Genomic DNA, 22,249 nt, shown 5'->3' with positions numbered 1-22,249 from the left:
ATCTAGAAGTACACATAGATCCAATTGCTAATCCTGTTCTCTGGATCTTGCCATTTCCGGCTGAATTTTATTTTTCCAGCGTTAAAAAGTATCTCAAGTTTGAAGAAAATATGGCAACATTCTTATCGGTACGTATCCTTCCTCGTTTCAATTGCGCGATGAAGTATCGTCTTAAAACATTGCGAATCTTTTTCGTTTGCTAAAATGAAAACCGAATTGAAAGGTAAAAATTCGATGATCGCGTAGCATGGTTAAACCTGACATTGACCTTAAGTCGAATGGAATCGAAATCTGACTGGCTTTGATCCTACCTTTCTAATACCCGCTTAACTGATATTTAATTCTCTACGACTGAAAATTGTCAGGATATTGTTAATCTTCTGCCGATCTGTTAAACAAAAAGCTGCTCCCTCGATGGCCTTGAAACCAGTCACCCTGACCTATGCAACCGGTCCCCACCATGTAAACTGGTAGCGCGAACAATTACACGGTCCAAGCCATGAGACAGGTGAATATAAAGGCAGTCGCACGACCGTGCTAAGCTATTAGTCCGTCTGCTTCCGACGACCGGTTCTCACCGGTCAATCGGCCGATTTTATAGTTCGATTGACCTATGTTCACGTATTTAAGCCAACCATACGTATTTTATCGACTTACGCATCAATTTTCGTTGTGCAACGCGGGAAAATCCGAATCGCCTGCTGCCGGACGCGAGTTAACAATTGAAGAAGATGATGCTCGATAGAAATGCCAGGCAACTGACGTTGATCTTGACCGTGGTCTCTGTGGCCTCCGCCAACAATCTGTGGCCATCGTGCTCCGGAAAAACTATGATGAGTAAGTGATTATAATTCAGATTTTATTAGCGGTAGTGAATTGGTAAAGATTTTATTGCATGTTATGCTAAAAATGGAATTATGAAAATTTGGGAATTGGAGCGTATGTATGTAATTAGGCGATGTGGAAATCAGAGTAATTGGAAATTGGGACGTGGAAAGTCAGGGAAAATGAGGATTAGAAATCGAGAAAAAGGAAAAACTGGAAACATTGACACGAGAAAATGGGAAATTGTAGCATATATAGTTGCGTAATGTGGAATTAAGAGTAATTGGAAATTGGGGTATGGAAAGTCAGGGAAAATGAAAATTAGAAGTTCAGGAAAGGGAAAATTGGAAACTTGACACGAGGAAATGGGAAACTGAAGAAATTGGGACATATGTGATTAAGTAAAATGGAAATCAGAGCAATTGGAAATTAGGATATGTAAAATTAGGGAAATTGAAAATCAGGCATAAAGGATTAGGAGATTAGAAAAGTTAGAGGGTTATAGAAATTGAGCATTAGAAAATGAGATTAGGAAAATTAGAAACTCGGCACGGAAGTAATAAAAGAAATTCGAGATTGACGAATTAACAAAAATTGTAAATAAGAAAAATTAATACGAAATCAGAAGGTGGAAAACTCTAAATCAATGAATGGCCCATTGAAGAAATTAGAAATTAGAGAGCTTGCAGTCAAAAATTAGACAAAGTGCAAATTAATTAAATTTTCAAAATTAATCGTATTAATTTAACGATTGATAATTAATTGTGTGAGAAAAATCAGAAAAATACGAAATAAAAGAAGCAACGAATCTTTGGTAGCCGAGAGCAATGAGAATTAACATAGAAGACCACAAAATTTCAAAATCTTCTATAGAAAAGAATTAGCCATTCTATCGTTAGAGAAAAAATCTGGAACAATCAACGTCCCAGTGGTCACGAAATAATTTCTTCACTCTACGCTCGTTTAACCACAGAGGTTTGCGTAAGGGTCGAAGAATTCGCTCCGGAAAGCGTTGGTTCGATCTTTGCACTTGCCTCTGTTCCACAGTTTTAACGCTTTGTTCGTGGCACGTGGATTTCTAGTGCAGGTGATTCATCTCGTCGAGAAGCACGATTTGAATAATCGCCACGGAACCGTGTACCGTGATTTCCAGTTCGTCTAACGCTCTTCAGCAAGCGCGATAAGAACGTGACTAGGCATAAGCAACTTTTAAGTATCCTTAACTGTCGTTCAGCTATAATTAAGTCATTTCAAGCTCCAGTCATGAAATGCAACTACACGCTGCATTTTTAACGCTTCATCTAGGTTTTCAATACGATTTTATTTTTCATTTATCTGCAATTGTTGATTCGGGAATGTTCGTTCCGTTTATACGGCCAAACTGAAGCGTGCGATTTTTCCTTTACGTGTATCGTTTCCAACCAACGTACGCATCGTTCTTTTCCATGACTTTTCGCCATTATTGTGGCGAACTTCGTTATTCCATCGGCGTAGAATTGCTTAGTCTTGCGAGGAAAAGAAACGTACCAATTCGTTTTTGCAATCTTCCAAAGAAGGCAAGTTCTCATTGTTGAAGTATTTTTCTAACGAGCGAAATAAGCGATGATCTGAGCGTGCAAGATCAGGAGAGTATGGTAGATGGGGTAGAACGTGCCATCCAAATTGCACCAATTTTTGTCCTGTGACGATGGACACGTGGTGGTCTTGCGTTGCCTCGGTGAACCGTGCCTCGACTCCTTTGAACAGATCAACAGAGAACAAGTTACTTTATTGTTCAATTTAATATAATCATCGATATAATTTCGTTATATTTCTCTAATATAGTTTTGATAATTTGCTATATACAGTAACGGACGAAAGAAAGTTTAAAATTCATACACTATGAATTTTGGTAACTTTCGCCATACTAACAATTTTTTATTATATTGGTAACGGTCAATGAAATATTTTTGCCTATACCTCGAATACTAAGGTCAAGCGACGATAACGCGTATAGAGAAAAGTTATTCAGAATCGTGTCCCTGACCGTGTATTTCAAGGTCATCGAAATTGGTGTAGAGTACCGTTCGTAAATTATTATTATTATATTATAATAATTATTATTATCGTATACGTGTACGTATCCAATTCAATGTTCGGATATTATCGTAGAGTGGCTATACATCTCACAAAATGAAACAACTGCACGACGCCGGCAAATTGTATTTACGTTGCATCGTTCTAACAACCATTTTGTTAGAAATGAGTAATTGTCCGGTGATTTATGGACAGAGCACGTATATTTACGATACTGGACAGTTAAACGACCGAATTAATTTCCGATTGGTTCTGGTAGATAACGATACCATTCGACGAGAACCGATAAGTTCGTTTCTTCGACCTCTTTTCCATTTTTCAACGTCTCTTCTTTTTTTCCTCTGGCCGCGTAATTGTTCCGTACCTTGGGCATTTTAAATGTTCTCAAAGCAGGGATCCTCCAATTACCGCGGAAAAAGCAAGTTCCTTTGTTCGTGCGGTGCGTCAGGCGCACCGCTCGGTCTCCGTTGAATAACAGTTTCCAGTCGGCAATTAGTCAAGTTCGTTCAACGATCGCGTATCTCGTTCCGCTCGTGAATATTCCCATTGAGAACGAGCATCGGGAAACTGTGCACCGAATTCGAAATTTCGCGGAGATGCGCCGTGCTCTTTTCCTTCCCTTGCCCTCAATTCCAACGGCTCGTTTCCGGTCCGGTCGGGACGCTGCCCCGCAGCCTCTATTGTTTCGATTAAAAAGCTGCAAAATGAGAACGATTTTATTTGCCAAGAAAAATTCGATAGAAAATAGGAAAAGGAGAGAAAGCGAAGAGAAGAATATTATTTCGGTCGTGGGGATATTTGTCTAGGGGAAAGAGAAAGGAGGGGTGTCAAAAAGTGACAAAGTTGAGAAAGGCTTTGGTTGGTAGGAAAGAAAGGTTCGAGAGAAAATACACGAAATAGCGATGAAACGAACGTTATATTTGTCATAGGGATATTTATTTATCTAGAGAAAAATGAAGGATAATGAAAAAGTACCAAATTTGTCCGCTCTCAGGCATCCAAATTTCTAATAAGGCGCTATAGTTCTTAAGGTAGAAATGTACTTATGGCAAATGCGACGGGAAAGCTGTAAAAAATGTAGAGAGAAAGAGGGAATTTAGGTTTAAAAAATCGTTCTTCTAGTAACGAAGATTTAAAATTGGAGGGAAAAGGCAACAAAGTCGCGGGGAGAATCGGTATTGCAAGAGTAATTATCGACTGAGACGGTCGAGTGATCGGGCAGGCCTTCCCTTGAAGGAATGGAAATAACTGGGAAACTTTGAATGGAGGCCAGCAGCCAGGGACTATTTATTTAACAAGCTGGCAAGTCCATTCCCACGAAATCCATTTAACCAGGCGCTACGACAAGAGAATGGAGTTAGCAGGTGTCGGTCGAATCGTTACGTACCAGCCAAGCCCTGCTCATTTCCGCTGCAAAAAGAAACCAACCCGCGCCCAGTGCTGCCAACTGATCCGCCGTCGCGCTAGATCGTTTTTTATTTCTACCGATTTTACGTAATAATACTCGAGCCTCGTCGTTTCTATAGCTCTGATCGTGTGACGTGGGTATTCTAATTAAATGTCAATCAAATATTAAATAGAACGACAAAGGAAATCAATTTTTAGTGACAAAATGACTGAAAATTATGAAACAATTAATCGTTTATAGAGATTAACTCTCGGATGGAAAACTTTCATTGGTATAAATATATCATTAAATATATATTATATAATATAATTATATTATATGAATATGTTATGTGATATCATATGACATATATATATATCTATCGTTGCGTATTGTTTCTTTGTTCTTTTCGTTTTCTAGTAACTTTGATGCTCTCCAACGACGAAAACGCGGAAAATTGGAGGAAATGGAAACAAAGAAAATTATTTTAATTTCCGTGGTAACCCGATGTTGTACAGCGAACGTGCCACTATTCGAAATTTCAATAATTTCAGGTCGTTACGGCAAAGCCGAGAATATATGACTCGTCGTAAAAAAGGAAACGTGTCCATTAAGAGGCGAAATTAGCCGAATATTTGCTGGGTGAAAATGGCGGGAAAATCGACGGCACAGTTTCGAAATGCAATCGAAATGAGCGACGCGACAGTTAACAAATAGAAAAACACGTGCCAGATATAGAATTAATTTCGCAATCTCATTTTCGGATAACGATAGACGTAGGTATCTATGAAACATTAATTCTTTAGTTCAGGTCACATCGAAATTTAAATTCCGATGTTTTTACTGATCCTAAAATAATTAAAAATAAGTACAAAATAACATGAAAGTAGAAACAACTATCTATTCAAAATTACACGGTGTCATTTAAAATATATTCGTATTATACGAAACAAAGAATTAGCACAAGAAATAGCTTCCAAAAGTTAACAAAAGTAAACCATTTCGTTTTCATAACTAAGAGAAATATGTTTATTAAAACAATCAATAACAATTGGACTGCTCATTTAGAACGTAGCGTGTAAGTTCATTTTCCTTTGTTCTAAACTATTCGCACTTCCATGAGTCGACAAATCCTGATAAATCACGAACTAAAAACGCATTGAAAAATTCGATACTCGAAGATTTCGTACGTTCCAAAATGTGATCAATGTGATCAAATGTGATGAATCGCAAAATCAGAGACAGCACGCGCGCTTACTCGAATGAAAGACACAAAGCACGACAAGTGGACTGTACTTAAAAATTCTCATTACGTGCCGTTTTCTACGGGGATATCCCCCAATTCCCCAACCATGTTACAGCGAATCCGTGTCGTAAGAGTAACCTTTTGCACGGCGGATAGGTGTATTTAAAAAAAGAGAACGAAAAGGAGGAGGGGAACGAATTGAAACGTTAAAGAAAATTCATGTAAAGTCCCGTTGTTTTTATCGCCGGAAGTATCGAACAAATTCGCCGTAATTAAACAGACAAGGGAGAGATAAAGGTGGAAAAAGAGGGACAGAAGAAGCAAAGTAACTTTATTGCTCCGGTTTTCGTCCAGCTGTGCGCCGACCTAGCTTCATGAATAATTCAGCTCGTACATTATTTACGGGGAGAAAATTGGAATCTATTACATTTCGATAGAACGGCGAACATCGATTCGACGGTAAAAATACCGTATTCAGCCGTGCGAGCAGCCACGAGATTCGATTACATTTGCGAATTAAAGCAGTTGCCGGTTAATTACGGGAAATCCGTAAATTTGTGGGCGCGCGCGTGCAATAAACGCCAAGATGCTCGGCGAATTGTTATTCAAAACGAACGACTCGTGCTGAACTCTCGTTTCACGCATCACCGGCGAATTACGATATTTCGGATTTTGCCAGCTTCTCATTCCGCCTACGAATATTTTCATTTCAAATTCCGATACGCGAGATAGCGAAACGCTACATTTACGTTCGACCCATTCTATGGTATGTCGAGTACTACTATAATTTAATAACTATAACGTTAATGAAAATTCCAAGCTTTATACAAAGACGAGCAGAACGTGCCGAAGATGCAAAGAATGCAGGATGGTCCGCATTAATTCGTGGTACAAATGGGGCCGTGGCTGCGGAATAAGACGAAACTCGATAATAACAAAATTGCGTGGCAGGCGTAGTTTTTGAAAAAAATCGAATTTGAAAATTTCCGAAGTATGCGTAAATTTGCTCGATTCCCAGTTAGAGGGGAGGTTATTCAGATCGATAGAAGGTTATTCTACGCGTGAAAATAAGTCGAATACGTAGAATATAATGTTTTTATCTTAGATTTTATTTTCGAGAAATTCGAATTTGAAAATTTATTTAATTTATTTAATAAATTTCTTGACTAAGATATATTCAAATCTATTTCTGCCCTTAAACAATGAAATTTTATACTTCGTTCTCGACTTATTTTCCAATGTAACATAACCTCTGTCGATTTCTGTCTATTCCTGTCCGACCGGCTATTGATCAAATTCACGAATACTTCACAAATTTTCAAGCTCGATTTTCGCCCAAAAAAATGAAGCCTTCAACGTAATTTTATTATTCTCGATTTTTCCATAGAATCTCCTTGACCCCATTTGCATCATGAATTAGGGATCACCCTGTACAAAATAACCAAAGTACGGTACCCTTCGCCATGTTTAATGGATAAACCAAATTTTTTATCCAGGTTCTAGTTTCTAAATTATATTTTAAAAGATAGAAATTTGCATAAATATCTGTACAACGCTAGATATACTTTTTGAATAACCTGATACTAATCGGTAAAACGAGAAAGTAAGGCGAGAAAGTGAGTAAAAATTGTCCAGAGCTGCAAGAAGAAAATTCGATTGCCGATTCGCGTCCCAGCGGGATAGACATTTGCATTCCTCGTCTTCGTAGAGGAGCTAAAAGTTATTAGGCGAAAGAATACGGTAGCAGGAAAGTTGTCTGTCGAAAGACAGAGGGAACGTCGTTAAAGCAGATTCCTGGGAAGTTTTCCGGCACGTTGGCTAATCCAGCTGGCCAAGAAAATGGACGAAAGACTGAGCGAGAAAAAAAAAGACAAGTTTCAACAAGGCGATAGAATCCCTTACATTAACGTTACGTTTGAATAATTGCACAAAACGTTTGAAACATCCTGTACGTGTTGAAAAGAACACTAAAACGATCAATCGAAGTGTTGAAAGTTCGAATTCTTAATTAGAATCTACCAGAGAATGTTCATATTATCGTTTGAACGTTGCTTTGAATCATTCTGTACAATCTCTAACTATTCTCCAAAGATTCTATTAGCGTTAGATCATCTGTAGACTGCCCAGAGGGTAGGAGAACTTACCAGTCTTAACTAATGTCCAGAACAATCGAGTTCGTAATTCAGTTAGTACCTGTTGCTACAGGAAAATACAAAAATGGAAACTGCGGAGCGAATTATAAGTTTCCAATTCTGGGGGAAGATAGGAGGAGGAAGCCTCCTACCAACGTAGCTCGTGGGTGACACTGTTCATGGGAAAAATCTGCTTTTTCCGTGAAATCCATAATCCGTTGATCCATAAACGGAAAATGCTTACAGGATTAGAGATTCCTTCAAGCTAATAAGATTAAGTTAAAAGATTCAGTTTTTGGTGGGGCCTTGCGGACCATCTCACTCAAATGTAAAACAAAAATCAGTTGCAATCTCTTTAGAAATAGTTTGTCACTATTTTACAGCGATACGTAGATTGGTGCGTGTAGTGGATCTACTTGATTGCTTATGGATTTATTTCTAGGATCCACAGATCTATCCTGCGAGGAGAAACAGACTATCTTAGACGAGCATAATCGCTTGAGACAACTAGTGGCTCTGGGCCAGATCAATGGACAGCCCAGTGCTGCCAATATGAGAGAAATGGTAAGAAATAAAACTATTCGAACTTAACCTTCAAATCTAACCCTAACCTAACCCCGCTTTTTTATCTTCTTGCAAAGAACTACTATCTGTACATAATCTACGATAGATCAACTACAGATTTTTATTCATTTATGAGAATTTTAATGCAAGAATGCGCAGAATACACGTAATATATTAAAATATATAAAATATCCAAAGTGTAGTACCCCTTGTGATATTTGGCGAGTGAAACAAATCAGTGCTCGGGTCCTGCTTCTCCAGTTACATTCATAAAAATACGAATTTGCATAAATATCCGCTGCCTAGTAATCAATTGCCTTCTTAAACGATTTTACGAGAGTTCGATTTGGAAATTTGTTACTAGGAGATAGGGACTCTTTTCAGATCTGGGACGACGAATTGGCTGCCATGGCGCAAAGGTGGACGAATCGGTGCGCTGAGATCCACGACGATCTCAGGAATGTTCGTAAGTAGATCTACAACTACTTGTAACCGCTTTAACTAGCAGGACGCTACTTTTGAGTCACTCTGTAGATCAACGCTGTGCTGTGCAGCGTTTGCATGAAAAGGGCATCCGCATGAGACAAGTCACGTGATCACAATTGATCAACAGCACACTTAACAATTCGAAGCATCTGATAAAGCTATAATAGAGATCCCTTTATGCGAATTTCATTTATCAAAAATAAATTTTAATTAGTGACCGGTTGATTGAATTCCAACCGATTGAATCCGCTTATTCGAATATGAACTCTTGATTTATTTAAACGAGAAATGACAAGCAGTATGACAACTCGGTAACTTCTTGTTATATAATAACCATAAAATCTTCTAAGATCATAGATCAAAACATCTTAAGACAGGTACTGTGACATTTGCTTTAAGATTGGAAAAGATTAAAGATAGTTCAACCAAATACTTGACTCGATAAAAAACCAAAGTTTTATTAAAAATAGGAAATATCCTCAGGCGCTTAAACTTCTAAAGAACATACATGCAAACACATATTGTATATGTTCTTGCGTATTTCGATTCGCCTAACTTTTACGATCAATGGGCCCCCTTATGAATGTTAGACTTTTCGTGTACCTTCTTCGTAACACAAATTCAGATCGAAATCGGCAGATCCAAAAGAGATTCTCTTTCCCTTTCACGACATTATTGACGTGGCCTGAACAGCGATGATCCACGCAACTTAGAACAATCGATAAATTAGTGAAACAAGAAATCAGCCGACAGAGAGTACGATCCTCTGTCGGTCCACAGTGAAACAGACTATCGATCATGATTAACGACGATCGATCTGCAGGCAGGTTCTCTGTGGGGCAAAATATGGCTCGAGCATGGACAACGAGGCCCCCGGGACCGTACGACGACCAGCCAAACTGGCGCCAGATGATCAACGGCTGGTTCGACGAGGTACATCACTATCAAACAGGCTATAGCGATGCCACCGGCCATTACACTCAGGTTAGTTGTCCTTGCCGCTCTTAGATGTCCTATCCGATCCCTTGAAACCATTATAGTAGGTCACTATACTGTGATTTCATCGAGCAAAAGTGAGTCCCAGGAAACTATTATGGGAGACCACTATAGTACACTATAGCTATGGTACGTTAAATGGAAATGAAATTTCTGAGAGAATCTAACGTGAACGGGGAAAGTTCTTAAGATATTTTAAGTGGCCGATGGCTCGGTTGTAATGGAAGATGCCTTGAAATATTGGAATTTTCTATCCAAAATTAGATGTCATTAACTTCAGTTTCTCAAGCTCTGGCATTGCCCAGAAGATCGTAAAAAGATTAGAATAACCCAATGATGATTTTCTGAAAATTCTAAATTTTATTCAAACCACAAACCATTACGTTCAAAATGGGACAACTATTAGATAGAACAAATGAAAGCACCTGTAGCACCAATAACGCACTAATCTGATTCACGAATTAAATAAACATAGAACAAAATAAATAAATGAATAAAATGTAAAAGCTTGTCTGGCATAATATTCCAAAAACTGAAAGAACCTGTAGCACAAGCGAGATACTACTCTAACCTAACTCACAGACAACAAAGTAGATAAATGAAGGAATAAAACGTGATCACACAAACAAAAGTTTGTCTAGCATAATAATTTAAAAATTTGAAAGAACCTGTAGCGCCAGCAAGGTAATAGGAAGCATCAAGGGAAAGCATTCGAGAAATTCGTGAAAAAGATTCTAGGAGACCTTAGACCTTAGGCAAAAAATCTCGAGTATGCAAAGGGATGAAGCAGGTTTTAAATTACTTGCAGCTTGTCTGGGGTGACACATATCTGGTGGGCTGTGGCTACTCCTTCTATTACGATCCTGCCCGGGGCTACACCAAGAACTACGTCTGTAACTATGGGCCCAGGTGAGAATTCTGTTTCCCCTATTTCCTTTGGCCAATCGCTTTCATTCGATATTTGAGCGCAAATTTTCAACAAGGAAGACCCAGAAAGAAAACTCTTTCGAAATTCGAGATCTGATTCGGCCTATTCTCGCCGCTTCAATTGTTATCGATCAATAACAAAGCCAATCCTTCTCCAATATTCGATTTTTATGTAGCAATGTATTCCGACAGTAGAAGCAAGAATTACGACAGATGGCAGCAGTATCATAAACAACAATATATGCCCTGAATTATCGTCGAGTGAAAATTGATTGGTTCTACTGGAGAAATAACCTTTGTCGAAGCTGGTTCTCATTAAAATCTAGCTTGTCCGGTGAAGATTTTCAGCAAGACGGTCTTTATACGAATTTCAATCGTCACGAGTATCATTTCAGTAACTTCATACTTTAATCAGTTACAATAACAAACGAACGCTATTTTATATAATTGTTTTTAAATATAATATCGAGCACTATATTTTATACGTACATTTTTATACGTTATACAGGGTGGTTGGTAACTGGTGGTACAAGCGGAAAGGGGGTGATTCTAGGCGAAAAAAGAAGTCGAAAATATAGAATAAAAATTTTTTTTTAATTTTTCCATCGAGACAACGATCTACAGTGAGATCCGTTATAACGAGACGCGATAAAGTGCACGCGTACCGACCGAAAATTCAAAGTCGATTTTCTCGAAAACAAAGCCTCGAACGAAAAATTGTTATTCTATATTTTCGACTTCTTTTTTCGCGTAGAATCACCCCCTTTCCGCTTGTACCACCAGTTACCAACCACCCTGTATATAGAGCACTATTCTATGAAAAATAGCAATAAATTGACTTTTACCACAATGATTCTCAGCCAGCCACATTAAGATGATTTAATCTAATAAAAGAAACGAAGGAGAAGAGTATTACTAATTTTTTTGGATAAAAATATTAAAATTATTAAAGAATATTAAATTTTATTAATTAAAAAGATCCAGTGCAAAAAAGATTATTCCCTATATCGATCTAATTTGGAAATGTTTCGCTCCAAAAACATTGGATAAAGATTGGAATATATCGATGGAAAATTATTTATTTCCCTCTGGTGGAAAAAGATATCAATTGACAGAGATCGTATTTGTTATGGGTTAATATTTAATCGAGTTGAGAGTATGAGAAAGGAACGAAAATCGGGGTTGGTCCCGATATTCCTCGAGGAAATAGTCGGAGGCTTGCAAACGAAACGCCACGCGTATTCAATCCTACCATAAATTTCCTTGCTTCTCGAGTATTTCCCGTCGATCGGTAGCTTATTACTGTCAACAAATTGAACGCGCCTGTACCGCCTTTTTCCACTGTGAAAAGGCCTCCTCGAATACGCAATTTTCTGGAATCTGTGGTTCGATTGAATTTTTAGAAAAAACCTTTAATACATTCCTAAAATGCTTCAGATTTCCTCGATTGACGTACGAGCGAATCTTTTCAGTCTTCTGAATTTTTTCTTTTTTTTTTCTTTTTTTTTTTTGAGAGTTCAACAAAAACGAAAAGATTGAAAGGAGGAGAAATAGTTAAAACTGTATGATAATACAAATATCCTATGTCCATCTTCAGGATTATCGAGAAAAGCAAATAAACAAGTAAAAGAAATAAACAAACGTTTCAATGAATTCGATTATATAGCACTGGTTGCCAATTGTACATTGATCCCTTGTAGGAACATAAAGTGACAAATATAGATCAGAAAATAGTTCCTGAAGATATTTCTATACAGATAGTACACTTATAGTACAATACAGTACAGTACAATACAGTATAGTACACTAAATACAATAAACGAAAGTATTGTATTTGACAACTTCATCATCAACTTAGGTATAAATGTGATTCTTATACAGCTACTTAAAGAGACAGTGAAGAACAGAATTTGTTGCATACAGAAACAACAAATTTCAGAAAAGGTGGACATAGAACATTTGTACAGTGAACCATCGATATCTGAATATTTCTTCTCAAAACTCAAAGTTTACACTTCTATGCCTCGAGTTCGAGTAGCTTATGGAAAACTATCTTCTTCAACTCGCTTCTATATAACGGCTCTTCTTAACTAATGACTCTAATAAATCTCACGATCCTAATAATTCTCTGTAAGTCTCCGTAACTGTAACTTTCTATAATTCTCCGTAGGTCTGTACAACTCTAATAGCACTTTGTAAACAATTTATGACAATTTGAAGAAGCTTCAGGCGACCAGTCATAACCGTTTTTCTTCTAACGTTTTATTTTACATTGCAGCGGGAACGTGATCGGCTTTGAACCGTATCAATCGGGCCAGCCTGCCTGTGGCAATTACGGGATGCTTTATTCAAATCGATACGCTGGCCTTTGTTGTGAGTTTCACGTAATAATTACTGTCCAGTTATCGCGATTAATTTCAGAACGAAAGAAACGACTATTTTTAATAGTAATTAATTTAGCGTTAATCTTGCAGAGGTCTTAATCATACTCAAACTATGTAGTTGTGTATTTAGATCACAGTTAGTAGATCATAGTGACACTATGTGGTTGTGTACTGTGCGGACCTTTACGCGTATTTATATTTCTACGGACGTATTTAAAAAAGATTTCATTTCTCTACTGAATATTATAATAAACACCGCGTTGGATATTTCATACATTTTTTAACGTTACATGCATTTCGTAGATTTTTGCATCGTTGAATTGCCCAGAAATGCATAAACATTCGCAGTCTGTTAATACGCAGCGACTTTAAAGCCACGTAGTAATGTCAACCCTTGCATGAAGAAAGCTATGTAAATACGTCGGAGACATTTACCTTTACTAAAACAACAAATTTGTAATTATTGGATAAAACATTCTTATCCTCTTGCGACGCGAACATTAGATAAAAGATAAAATTAACACCGAATTGAGTAAAGCGATTAAAATTTGTTGATCAAAGAACGCGTGAAATATTAGGTTGCACGAAAAGTTATTTTATCGAATTTATTGAATTAATCTATTAAATGTACGATCCATTTTATTCTATAAGAACAAGAGACTATTGTAGACAACTATAGACTCTTGTTCCAATAAAACAAAATGGATCATACGTAATTCAATAAAATAATATAAGACAAAAAATGTTGTGCATCTATTGTTTCCTTATAAAACGAAAGAAACTTTTGGTACAACCTATAACATCGGTCACGAGTAATATTAATACATTCGAGACATAGAAATCTCTTGTATTCAATAAATGATAAACATGTGAAAAATCTTTGCAAACGATTTACCATGATAAGAAGGAGAATGTTAGTATTTCTATTTAGATTTATATTTCTATTTAGATTCCTCTTCGGTTTAGTATTTCTCCAATGAATTTATGTTGTCCTGTTTTCAGCTGCGGAGCACTACTACTATCTGGGAGCGTTGTGCAGTTATGGTTAATGATTTTCATATTCACATGCAGAAACAGACAAGTGATTCAATTGGTTTTTCAAGGACCACGCGTCGTCGAAGCCGATCGATAGATCGTTCTATCTGATTTGCTTGAATATTCTAGTCTCTAAAACATAGTCCGTGATTGTAAAGACCAAAACTATAGAAAAGTTATTAGAATAATAAGTACTTACTAATTGTTCCGTGCGGTTTACCCAACGATTACGCGAGTTTCCGTTAACCCATTAAGCTGAATTTCGATCATCTCGCTGGCAGATCTGTTCTGTTACATAAAGCAAAATTAAACGAGGATCCATATTTGAAATATGCGAAAACCAAGCGATTTCGTGTTTCACTGGAATGTAATAACGATTATTGCGAATCACGTGTAATGCAACTTTGCGAAGTGACGATATATGTAACATCGATACGTAACGTTCCGCCAGGGTAATAGGATTTTGTAAATATTAATATCTCGTGGCCTCGATTCAATATTGAAAGAAGTGAAAAATTAAATCGTTGAAATTTGTAATCTTGTAAATGTTGAGAGTCTCGCGATAAAATTATTCGCGGAGCTTGAAATATGTATGGAAAGAATTAAAAGTAAAATACAAATTGTAGAAGAATGTTGAAAAAAAGAGGAATTCGATCATTGATTTTAATTACAATCCTTCTAAATGAAAAATATCTGCTTGTTGATCGTTAATCTTCTTCCTTGTATTGATGTTGTGCGATCATGATAACACTGTTTTATAAAGACAAATTAAAAATCACTATCCTAATCCATGTTCAACATCCTGCTACGAAAGAACGATAAAAGGAATAGAAAGATGGTAGATTTTTAAAGGGATAAAAGATATTCAGTCCTTCCACCAACGCAACGATTATGTTTCAATTATGAAATCAATAGTAGAATCATTTTTGGAATTTAAAATATGTATGAAAAAAATTGAAAATAGGATAAAAACTGTAAAATAATATTGAAAAACAGGGAGCTCAGTCATCGATGTTAATTGTAGTATAACTTTGTATTTTTTATATATTTTTTTGATAACCTTTTAAACCATCAATATTTCCTCTTTCGTAGTTAATCCACTCTTTTGCATTATCGACAAAATTTTTTCGACATATTTTTTTAATCCTTTGTTCCATGACTTTATTCAATGTCAATACTCTGTAAACATGGCACAAATATTTCGACAATAAATAAATGAAGAACTATCCTAATCCATGTTTAACGCGGTGCTGCGGAAGAATAATAACACGACTAGAAAAATGGAAGATCTTAAAAGCGAAGATGAAACGTGTGCGGAGTAATCTTAGAAATAACCAGTCCTTCCACCAAAGCGACCTCGATTATGTTCCAATTTTTCGATTTCCGTTTCCTACCCATTTTAGCAAAGTGTAATCTTCGCGATAGGATTTGAACATCTTCGGAATCAAACATTTTACGCGAACGAGAGTTGTGCACCATTCTAGCAAGTTTCTTCTCATTTGATACCTGCACTTCCTATGCATTTTGCATCGCGGTCGTTACGTGACTGCAACTGCAAACGCCGGGTATAAATATTTACGCGACCAGAAAGATACGGCGCTCGGGTTTTTTTCACAACCCATGCACGGCGATCATTCTTTTTTCCAAGCTGTCTCAATTAATTCAATTCGTTTCGAGCCGTTTAATTGTCGGTATAACGTGGAAAAACGCGAGCCGGTTTCCTCCAGCTACAAAATATTCCAATTTAAAAAGCTGCCTGTGTAAATTTTGTAGCAGCTGCAGTTGTGGAATGCGGCAAACAATTGAATCGATGAGTCGAAGAACAATATACCCTGAAAACCACATTTTGAGATATTTCAAAGAGTAGCTTTAGTTTCTTTCTTTTTGTGTGTATATGTGTATTATCAATGCCATTGATTTTATAGCGTTGTTGCAATTTAAACACGGTCATGCTAAACGAGATAAACGTCCATATATCTGCCTACCTGTGCTTGAACATCGTTTGTGAGTCTTTTATAATTAAAATGAATTTAATAATTGGACTTTCACCGTTCCTCGACTCAACAGAATTTTTAATCTGCAAATGAAACAAATTAATACAGTGGCAAAAAGTAGTAGTACCTGTTAACGTTAAAAGTAATTAAAATAAAAATGATTTAACGCAAGTTGATTACCAAAGTAAATTCAGCGTGATGTATAAAAGAATTAGTCGTCTTGTTGACGAGTCCCATTAGTAGTTTTCCAAAAACAAACTTCATAGAACGTCGATGCTTCGCTTCAGATGTACTTTATCAATTTGGTCACATTTTCTATACTATTTTTACTCTCATCAAACCGGAGGGACTGTCCCAATCACAGACATTTATACTTCCAATTTTAAAAAGTGGCTAATTTCGTACTTATATCGGTTTTCAACTCGCTAGTTCGATTTCACTATTTTCCCTCGTCTAATTGCCAAAGATTTAACTTAGCTGATGCGATCTGTTCCGACCAAATATATTACCGCTATTTTTCTTCTGGAAACAATTTTGAAAGTTTCGAACGAAAATAAAAGGGATTAAAGAGAGAGAGAAGGCAAACAAATTTTCTGTTCGAACGTTGCGTCGTGTTCGGACAGGAAGACCGCTGACACGTGAATATAAACAGGCGGAATTTCGTATATATCGCGTATGGAATTATCGTTTAATAAAACACAACAGTGAGATAAAGTGGCGGATTATACAGACGCAAAAATCGCGCAATAAAGTTTAATTCCCTTATTCGGGGACAGCGAAATCCCGGATATCCGAGCGGCAGGCTTTCCTTCGCAATTCTTTTCGATTTATTGTTAGCCGCCTGTGGCCCTCCGTATTGTTCTATCCGGTTCCTGATTCACCAAGTCTAGCCTCGATTCTCTGCTATTTACACGTGCAAGAAACATGTATACTTAATTAGTTATCGTGCTCGTCCAAATAAGTTAGACTTAAGAATAAAAATGTAATATTCGAATTTGATGTGGCTATATATGTAACATGAAAAGAGTATATTTTATAATCGCTGTACGTGTGCGAACCTTGTACAAATGTCGCCTATGTGCTATTGTTACGATTCTGTTATGGACACGTGCGGGCGGGACTTTCGCAGCTTGCGTCTCTGAATACCATAGTCTTCTCTATGACTTGTACGAGGTGAGCTGACCGGATCGAGTATCACTGTGCGCCCCGCTGCTCAGGCTGACCTTCTTTTGTTCGTGAATGGAGGTTTGCTCGCGTGCAGGGTTATTCTGGCCGATTTTTAATTGTCAATAACTAAAAAACAAAGCGAAAAACGCAATTCTTTTATTCCTGATTTTCATCTCATTTCGCCTTCAAGAATCATTCCTTAAATTTCCTCACATCTATAGCCGAACACACTGTATGGATCAACTAAAAAGTATGGACTAGTCGAGGTCCTCTGCTTCTATTATTTTCTCATTCCAAAGAAACCTTAATAGATGATAATTTAGCCTTCGGGCGACCATGACGGATTTGTCTTAACTTTATTATCCTAAACCTTAACCTTATTATCTGATTAATCAATTTCTAAATTTTTGTTAATATAAGAATTTACATAAAGTTGGATGAACAAAAGAAATAACAATGGACGTTCAATTTTAAATTAGATTTTAGAACCGGTCATTTGATCTTGCTAGGAAAATCGAACAAAAACTTTTTGTTAAACCCAACAAGATGTAAGTTGTAGTTTCTCCGACGTTGGTGTCAACGACGAGATCTCTAGGAACTTTAACATCATGTCTAATGGCATAATTCCGAAAACGCACAGAACAGAAGCCCATATGAAACCTTAACAAAACATCTTCGTGACTACGAGCGTGTTGTGTTTGAATTACAGTTGTTACCACGCAAACTACTGCAATAACAGTTGGTAACCTGCAGGACAATGGCCCTGGGCATCGCTCTTCAACATGAAAGCCAAACACTGTTCAGTTGTGAAATACGGCCGATCAGGAGTCGAAGTTGTAATCCTACAAGAGGATCAGCGTTAATTGACATCGAAAAGTTGTAGGTAAATGGTCCGTGGAAAATGGTACGCACGAACAAAACAGCTGAACGTTCTATTTATGAAGAGGTCTCGCCCTCTTTTATGGTCAACGTTATATTCGTGAACTTTGTTAAAAAGAGAAAAAACGTATTAACAGACCCATTAACGATAAAGACGATTGCGCAATTGGGAGGAAGTTGACTCAACTTTCGGCCGGAATGAGAAACGTAAATGACAAGATAACGCTGGAACCAGTTCGACAGGGTCTGTTATAGCCCAGAGAATTTATTGCCACTCGTACGTACAGTGGCTGGCAAAAGTATTCATGTTAAATAAAGTGAATTTTCGTGCGTGTTATATAAAACGTTTTGAAATTTCATTAGCACTATAATGACATGCCACTGTCAAGATTATATTGGCAAAATTTAGACTTTACCTGAAAATATATACAAAGTTACAAGGTACCTACTGCATGCTATTATTCGATAAAAAAATGAATACACAATATGAATGGTAATCTTAGCCATATAATATTATTAAATATGATATCATCGAATACCGAGATTTAGAAATATTGCGGATGACGCTTACCTGTTTAAATGCCTCTGTCATCTTTGCCAGATATACAGGATGTAGGATGTAGGATGAGGTGCCAGAAAATTTAAGGGCTGATTCTTGAAATCGGAATAATTTGTTTTTTAATTATTGACAATTAAAAGTCGGCAAATAAAAAATGTATATTTGTACTAAATACCTTGCAACTTTTTTATACATTTCAAGAATCGTTTCAGGTTTTACCAATATCGTCATAATGGCTGGCTGTCGTTGCGGCGCTACTGCAACTTCAAAATGCATCGTATAACACGCGTAACATGTTCATAAAAGCAGAGTCGATAAATATACGAATACTTTCGTCAGCCACTGTAGTTCTTCGATAGGCTGGCGACGAACATTCTACGTCTTTGAAACTCGAATTTTCGGTCGCTGTTAGTCTAAACGTATGCTAATTAGTCAAATGGATGCGCGTTCGTTGATTCAGAGAAGTTTACAGAACTGCACCGAGAGAGATTCTCCGTCTCTATCCTCGGCGAATATTCAAATCAGCCATAAACCAGTCGTGTATACGACGTGAATATACGTGGCATTTAAATTTTAATTCGACGCCAATTTGGTCCTCGGGAGCAGCAGTCAGCGAAAAGGTGAGCAACAGGATCGTTGACGATTACCTTTTTTCTCTGATCCAAATAAATAGTACAGATATTTCATAAGAACAAAGATACGCGGACAAAAGAAAGTTTATAAAATAAGAAATATGAAAAGACATCATAATTTTACAAAATGTTTTTATATTTAGTAAAAGCAATAAATAGATTTGTATTTAGTAAGAGCAATTAAATACCAGAGGCTGGATGACTGTTAATTATACGGTAATAAATTTTTAGTGTAAAAGTTACGACAATTCATAGAGTATCAAGTTATTAACTTTCTTTCATCGACTACCGTAATGACGAAATTAACTGATTTGGTTAACGATACAATTAAATCAAAAACTTACGATATCGTTCTGCAAGAGGGCAGGGGGAGGGGAATCTTTCCGTTGCAGAACAAAAATAACCTAACCCCAAATCAAGCGAAAATTTTCACACAAAAGATTGTCTGTTCTAAAAAGGAATAAAGAAACATTTATCAAGCGAGAACATTAATTCCGAGTGTTTCTTAAACAGAATTCAAATTTTATTTATGGATAAATAAAAACTTAATCGTTGATATAATGTCCGTCACTTGCCTAAGTTATGTGAAATTACGTAAATGCAGACGGCGTTTTTTTCTAAATTGCTATATGAAATAAAAAAAAAAGGGATATTTATATTTAAAATATTTAAAAATTGCCCGCCCATTTTAGTAATTATTTTTGGCTTAAATATTTACCCGTTTCATATCAGTTTTAACGAAATGTCATCTACATTTACGTGGATCCACCGTGTATCGAATAATAGAAATTATGTTAATGATTTGAAGCTTACGTCACAGCGAAATTTGAATACTCCTCGAAAAGGTGGCGAATTAATTTACAAGCCAAATAATTATCAGAGACGAGCAAAACTGAAAAGTTATCGAATTAATGTACTAACATAACGTATGGTTTCTTGAGTCTCTTATAATCAACTGTTATTATCAGAGGAGAAAATGGATGGATTAAACCTGATCGGAAATTCAATCTCGCCCATGATACAATCGAAACCTCGATAACAGTATCGTAAACTCGAGTGTCGTTTAATCGATTCGCGATTGACGCGCTCCTACCTCGAGGATCAAATTTCCCTATAAACGTCCGTCTGCTAGTGACATGCGTATATTCGACGAATTGGGTCGAATTCGAGTCGAGAAACGACAGCACAGAATTGAGAATCGAATTAATTAAGATGCCTCGAGTGGTTTCCACTTTCGTGGTTTTCGTTCTCCGATTACATTAAAAACTCAAGGATTCCTTAAGAAAACTAGGTCTCGAAAAGAATTCTTCAGAAAGAAACTTGATTTTAACCTTACATGATTAAATTTGATCATGTTTCAGTTAAATATCTTCAGGACATAACACATTTACTGCCACGATGATGATCGGTAACCCACGTTACTAAATATTTTAGCACGATTCAAGTATTATAGATTTCAGGAGCTAAAAATGTTCGATAACGTGAGTAACATAGATAATATTATGAAAAAGTGCACAAGTACAATACAATATTTTGCAAAAATTCAATATTATGGTGTAGTATATTTTAATCTACTGTAACTCCCATGACACAAGATGTATAATATATAAAATTCGCATGATAAGCAACATGTTAATGTCACACGTTCCTAACTCTCTCAGATAGCAAAGGATTTCTAAGAAAAGAGAAAAGATAATAAGAGTAAGTTTTCAAACAGAAGCACAATCTTCAAGATTATATGATTTACCCTTATCAAGATTTTAATTGCATTTCGGTTAAAAACCTTTAAAACTTAATGGTAATTCATTTATAGGTCTTTCAGGGAGCAAAAGGTTCCTAGAAAAAAAGAAAAGATAATAACTCTTCAAAAAGGAACATAATCTTTAAGATTATATGATCTAAGTTTGATTGTGTTTCAATTAAAAATCTTCAAGATTTTATGTTAATTCATTTTTGTCTTTCAGAGAGCAAAGGGATCCTGGAAAAAAGAGAAAAAATAATAATTCTTTAAAAAGAAACAAGATCTTTACAATAATACATATATTTAAGATTATATGATTTGATTGTGTTTTAGTTAAAAATCTTCAAGGCTTAATGTTAGTTCATTTCTAAATCTTCCAGAGGATAAAGGGTTTCTTAAAAAAAGGAGAAAGAAAATACTGAAAATTCGCATAAATCCCGACAGCTATGTATCAAGTAGAATTGCCGGGAATTGCCATAGTAGGACGTTTATAGTAGAAATTTGGTGCCGGTCGGAGAAAGCTTGGCGTGCTTTTAAAGATTGCATGGGCTACGTTTAGCGGGGAAAATAACATGTTGGACATAATGTCCGGAATATTTTAGTATTCGGCTAAACGACGAGAAGTTGGGTGTTTTATGGGGTCGTTACTGTCGCGCAGTGTCGAGGACCATCGTAAAGAAGCGGGCGCAGTCAAGTGAATTTAAAATTACGCCAGTCGGCATTAACATTTCGTTGAAATTCTTTTTAACAGCTCTATACCATCGTGACATACCTAAATTATGACCAACAACCACGCTTGTTTTCCGGAGAAATTGCGTGACGAAAATAGGGATAAAAGCACAGCGTGGATTAACGCAAATTAAGTAACGCGAGTATCTGGAACCACGACGATTTAATTCATTTTCACTTACCTTACTTAAATTACCTTATTTAAATGTAAAAGTCTGTAATTCGTTTTATGAAATATTACGAGACGTAATTGTTCATATTTTTATTGTCGTGATTCCAAAACTGAGTAGCCTGCGGACATTTATGAAAAATACATATTTTTATAAACATAATTAACGAACTGGAATCTGAATAGAGCATTGTTTTGCCTATTGAATATTATAGAACAAAGAATACTGTACTTTCTCTATTTGATGCTTTTGCATATTACACATATTCTATGCAAATTTGCTGTTTTAAATTTCTCATAAACGCATAAAAATCCGTAGTC

At 36.4% G+C, this 22,249-nt stretch overlaps 1 protein-coding gene and 2 long non-coding RNA genes across 6 annotated transcripts; 2 read left to right on the top strand and 1 right to left on the bottom strand.

Annotated features, from left to right (window-relative positions):
• Positions 1-557: 557 nt before the first annotated feature.
• On the top strand, positions 558-14,163 carry LOC117154589 (venom allergen 5.02). The gene is made up of 7 exons (XM_033329711.2): positions 558-837; positions 8,109-8,230; positions 8,615-8,696; positions 9,540-9,700; positions 10,521-10,621; positions 12,918-13,012; positions 14,026-14,163. The coding sequence occupies exons 1-7, from the start codon at positions 732-734 to the stop codon at positions 14,070-14,072; spliced, it is 714 nt and encodes a 237-aa protein (XP_033185602.1). The 5' UTR covers positions 558-731; the 3' UTR covers positions 14,073-14,163.
• Positions 13,900-20,399, bottom strand: LOC143303714 (uncharacterized). 4 transcript variants are annotated; one of them, XR_013060288.1, is made up of 9 exons: positions 20,103-20,399; positions 19,634-19,739; positions 18,833-19,313; positions 18,670-18,752; positions 17,111-17,345; positions 16,233-16,955; positions 16,044-16,135; positions 14,258-15,890; positions 13,900-14,190 (listed from the first exon to the last, which is right to left on the bottom strand). It is a non-coding gene; the product is annotated as an uncharacterized LOC143303714 (long non-coding RNA). The 4 variants fall into 4 exon arrangements; XR_013060289.1 differs by lacking the exon at positions 18,670-18,752; XR_013060290.1 differs by lacking the exons at positions 18,670-18,752; positions 18,833-19,313.
• Positions 20,400-20,490: 91 nt separating this feature from the next.
• On the top strand, positions 20,491-21,912 carry LOC117154596 (uncharacterized). The gene is made up of 2 exons (XR_013060295.1): positions 20,491-20,580; positions 20,651-21,912. It is a non-coding gene; the product is annotated as an uncharacterized LOC117154596 (long non-coding RNA).
• The last annotated feature ends 337 nt before the right edge of the window (positions 21,913-22,249 follow it).

The sequence above is a fragment of the Bombus vancouverensis genome, chromosome 16 (genome assembly GCF_051014615.1).
Source record: "Bombus vancouverensis nearcticus chromosome 16, iyBomVanc1_principal, whole genome shotgun sequence".
NCBI classification, from domain to species: Eukaryota; Metazoa; Arthropoda; class Insecta; order Hymenoptera; family Apidae; genus Bombus; species Bombus vancouverensis.
The sequence above is the reverse complement of the archived record's forward strand: the minus strand, read 5'-3'. Positions and strand labels throughout refer to the sequence as shown.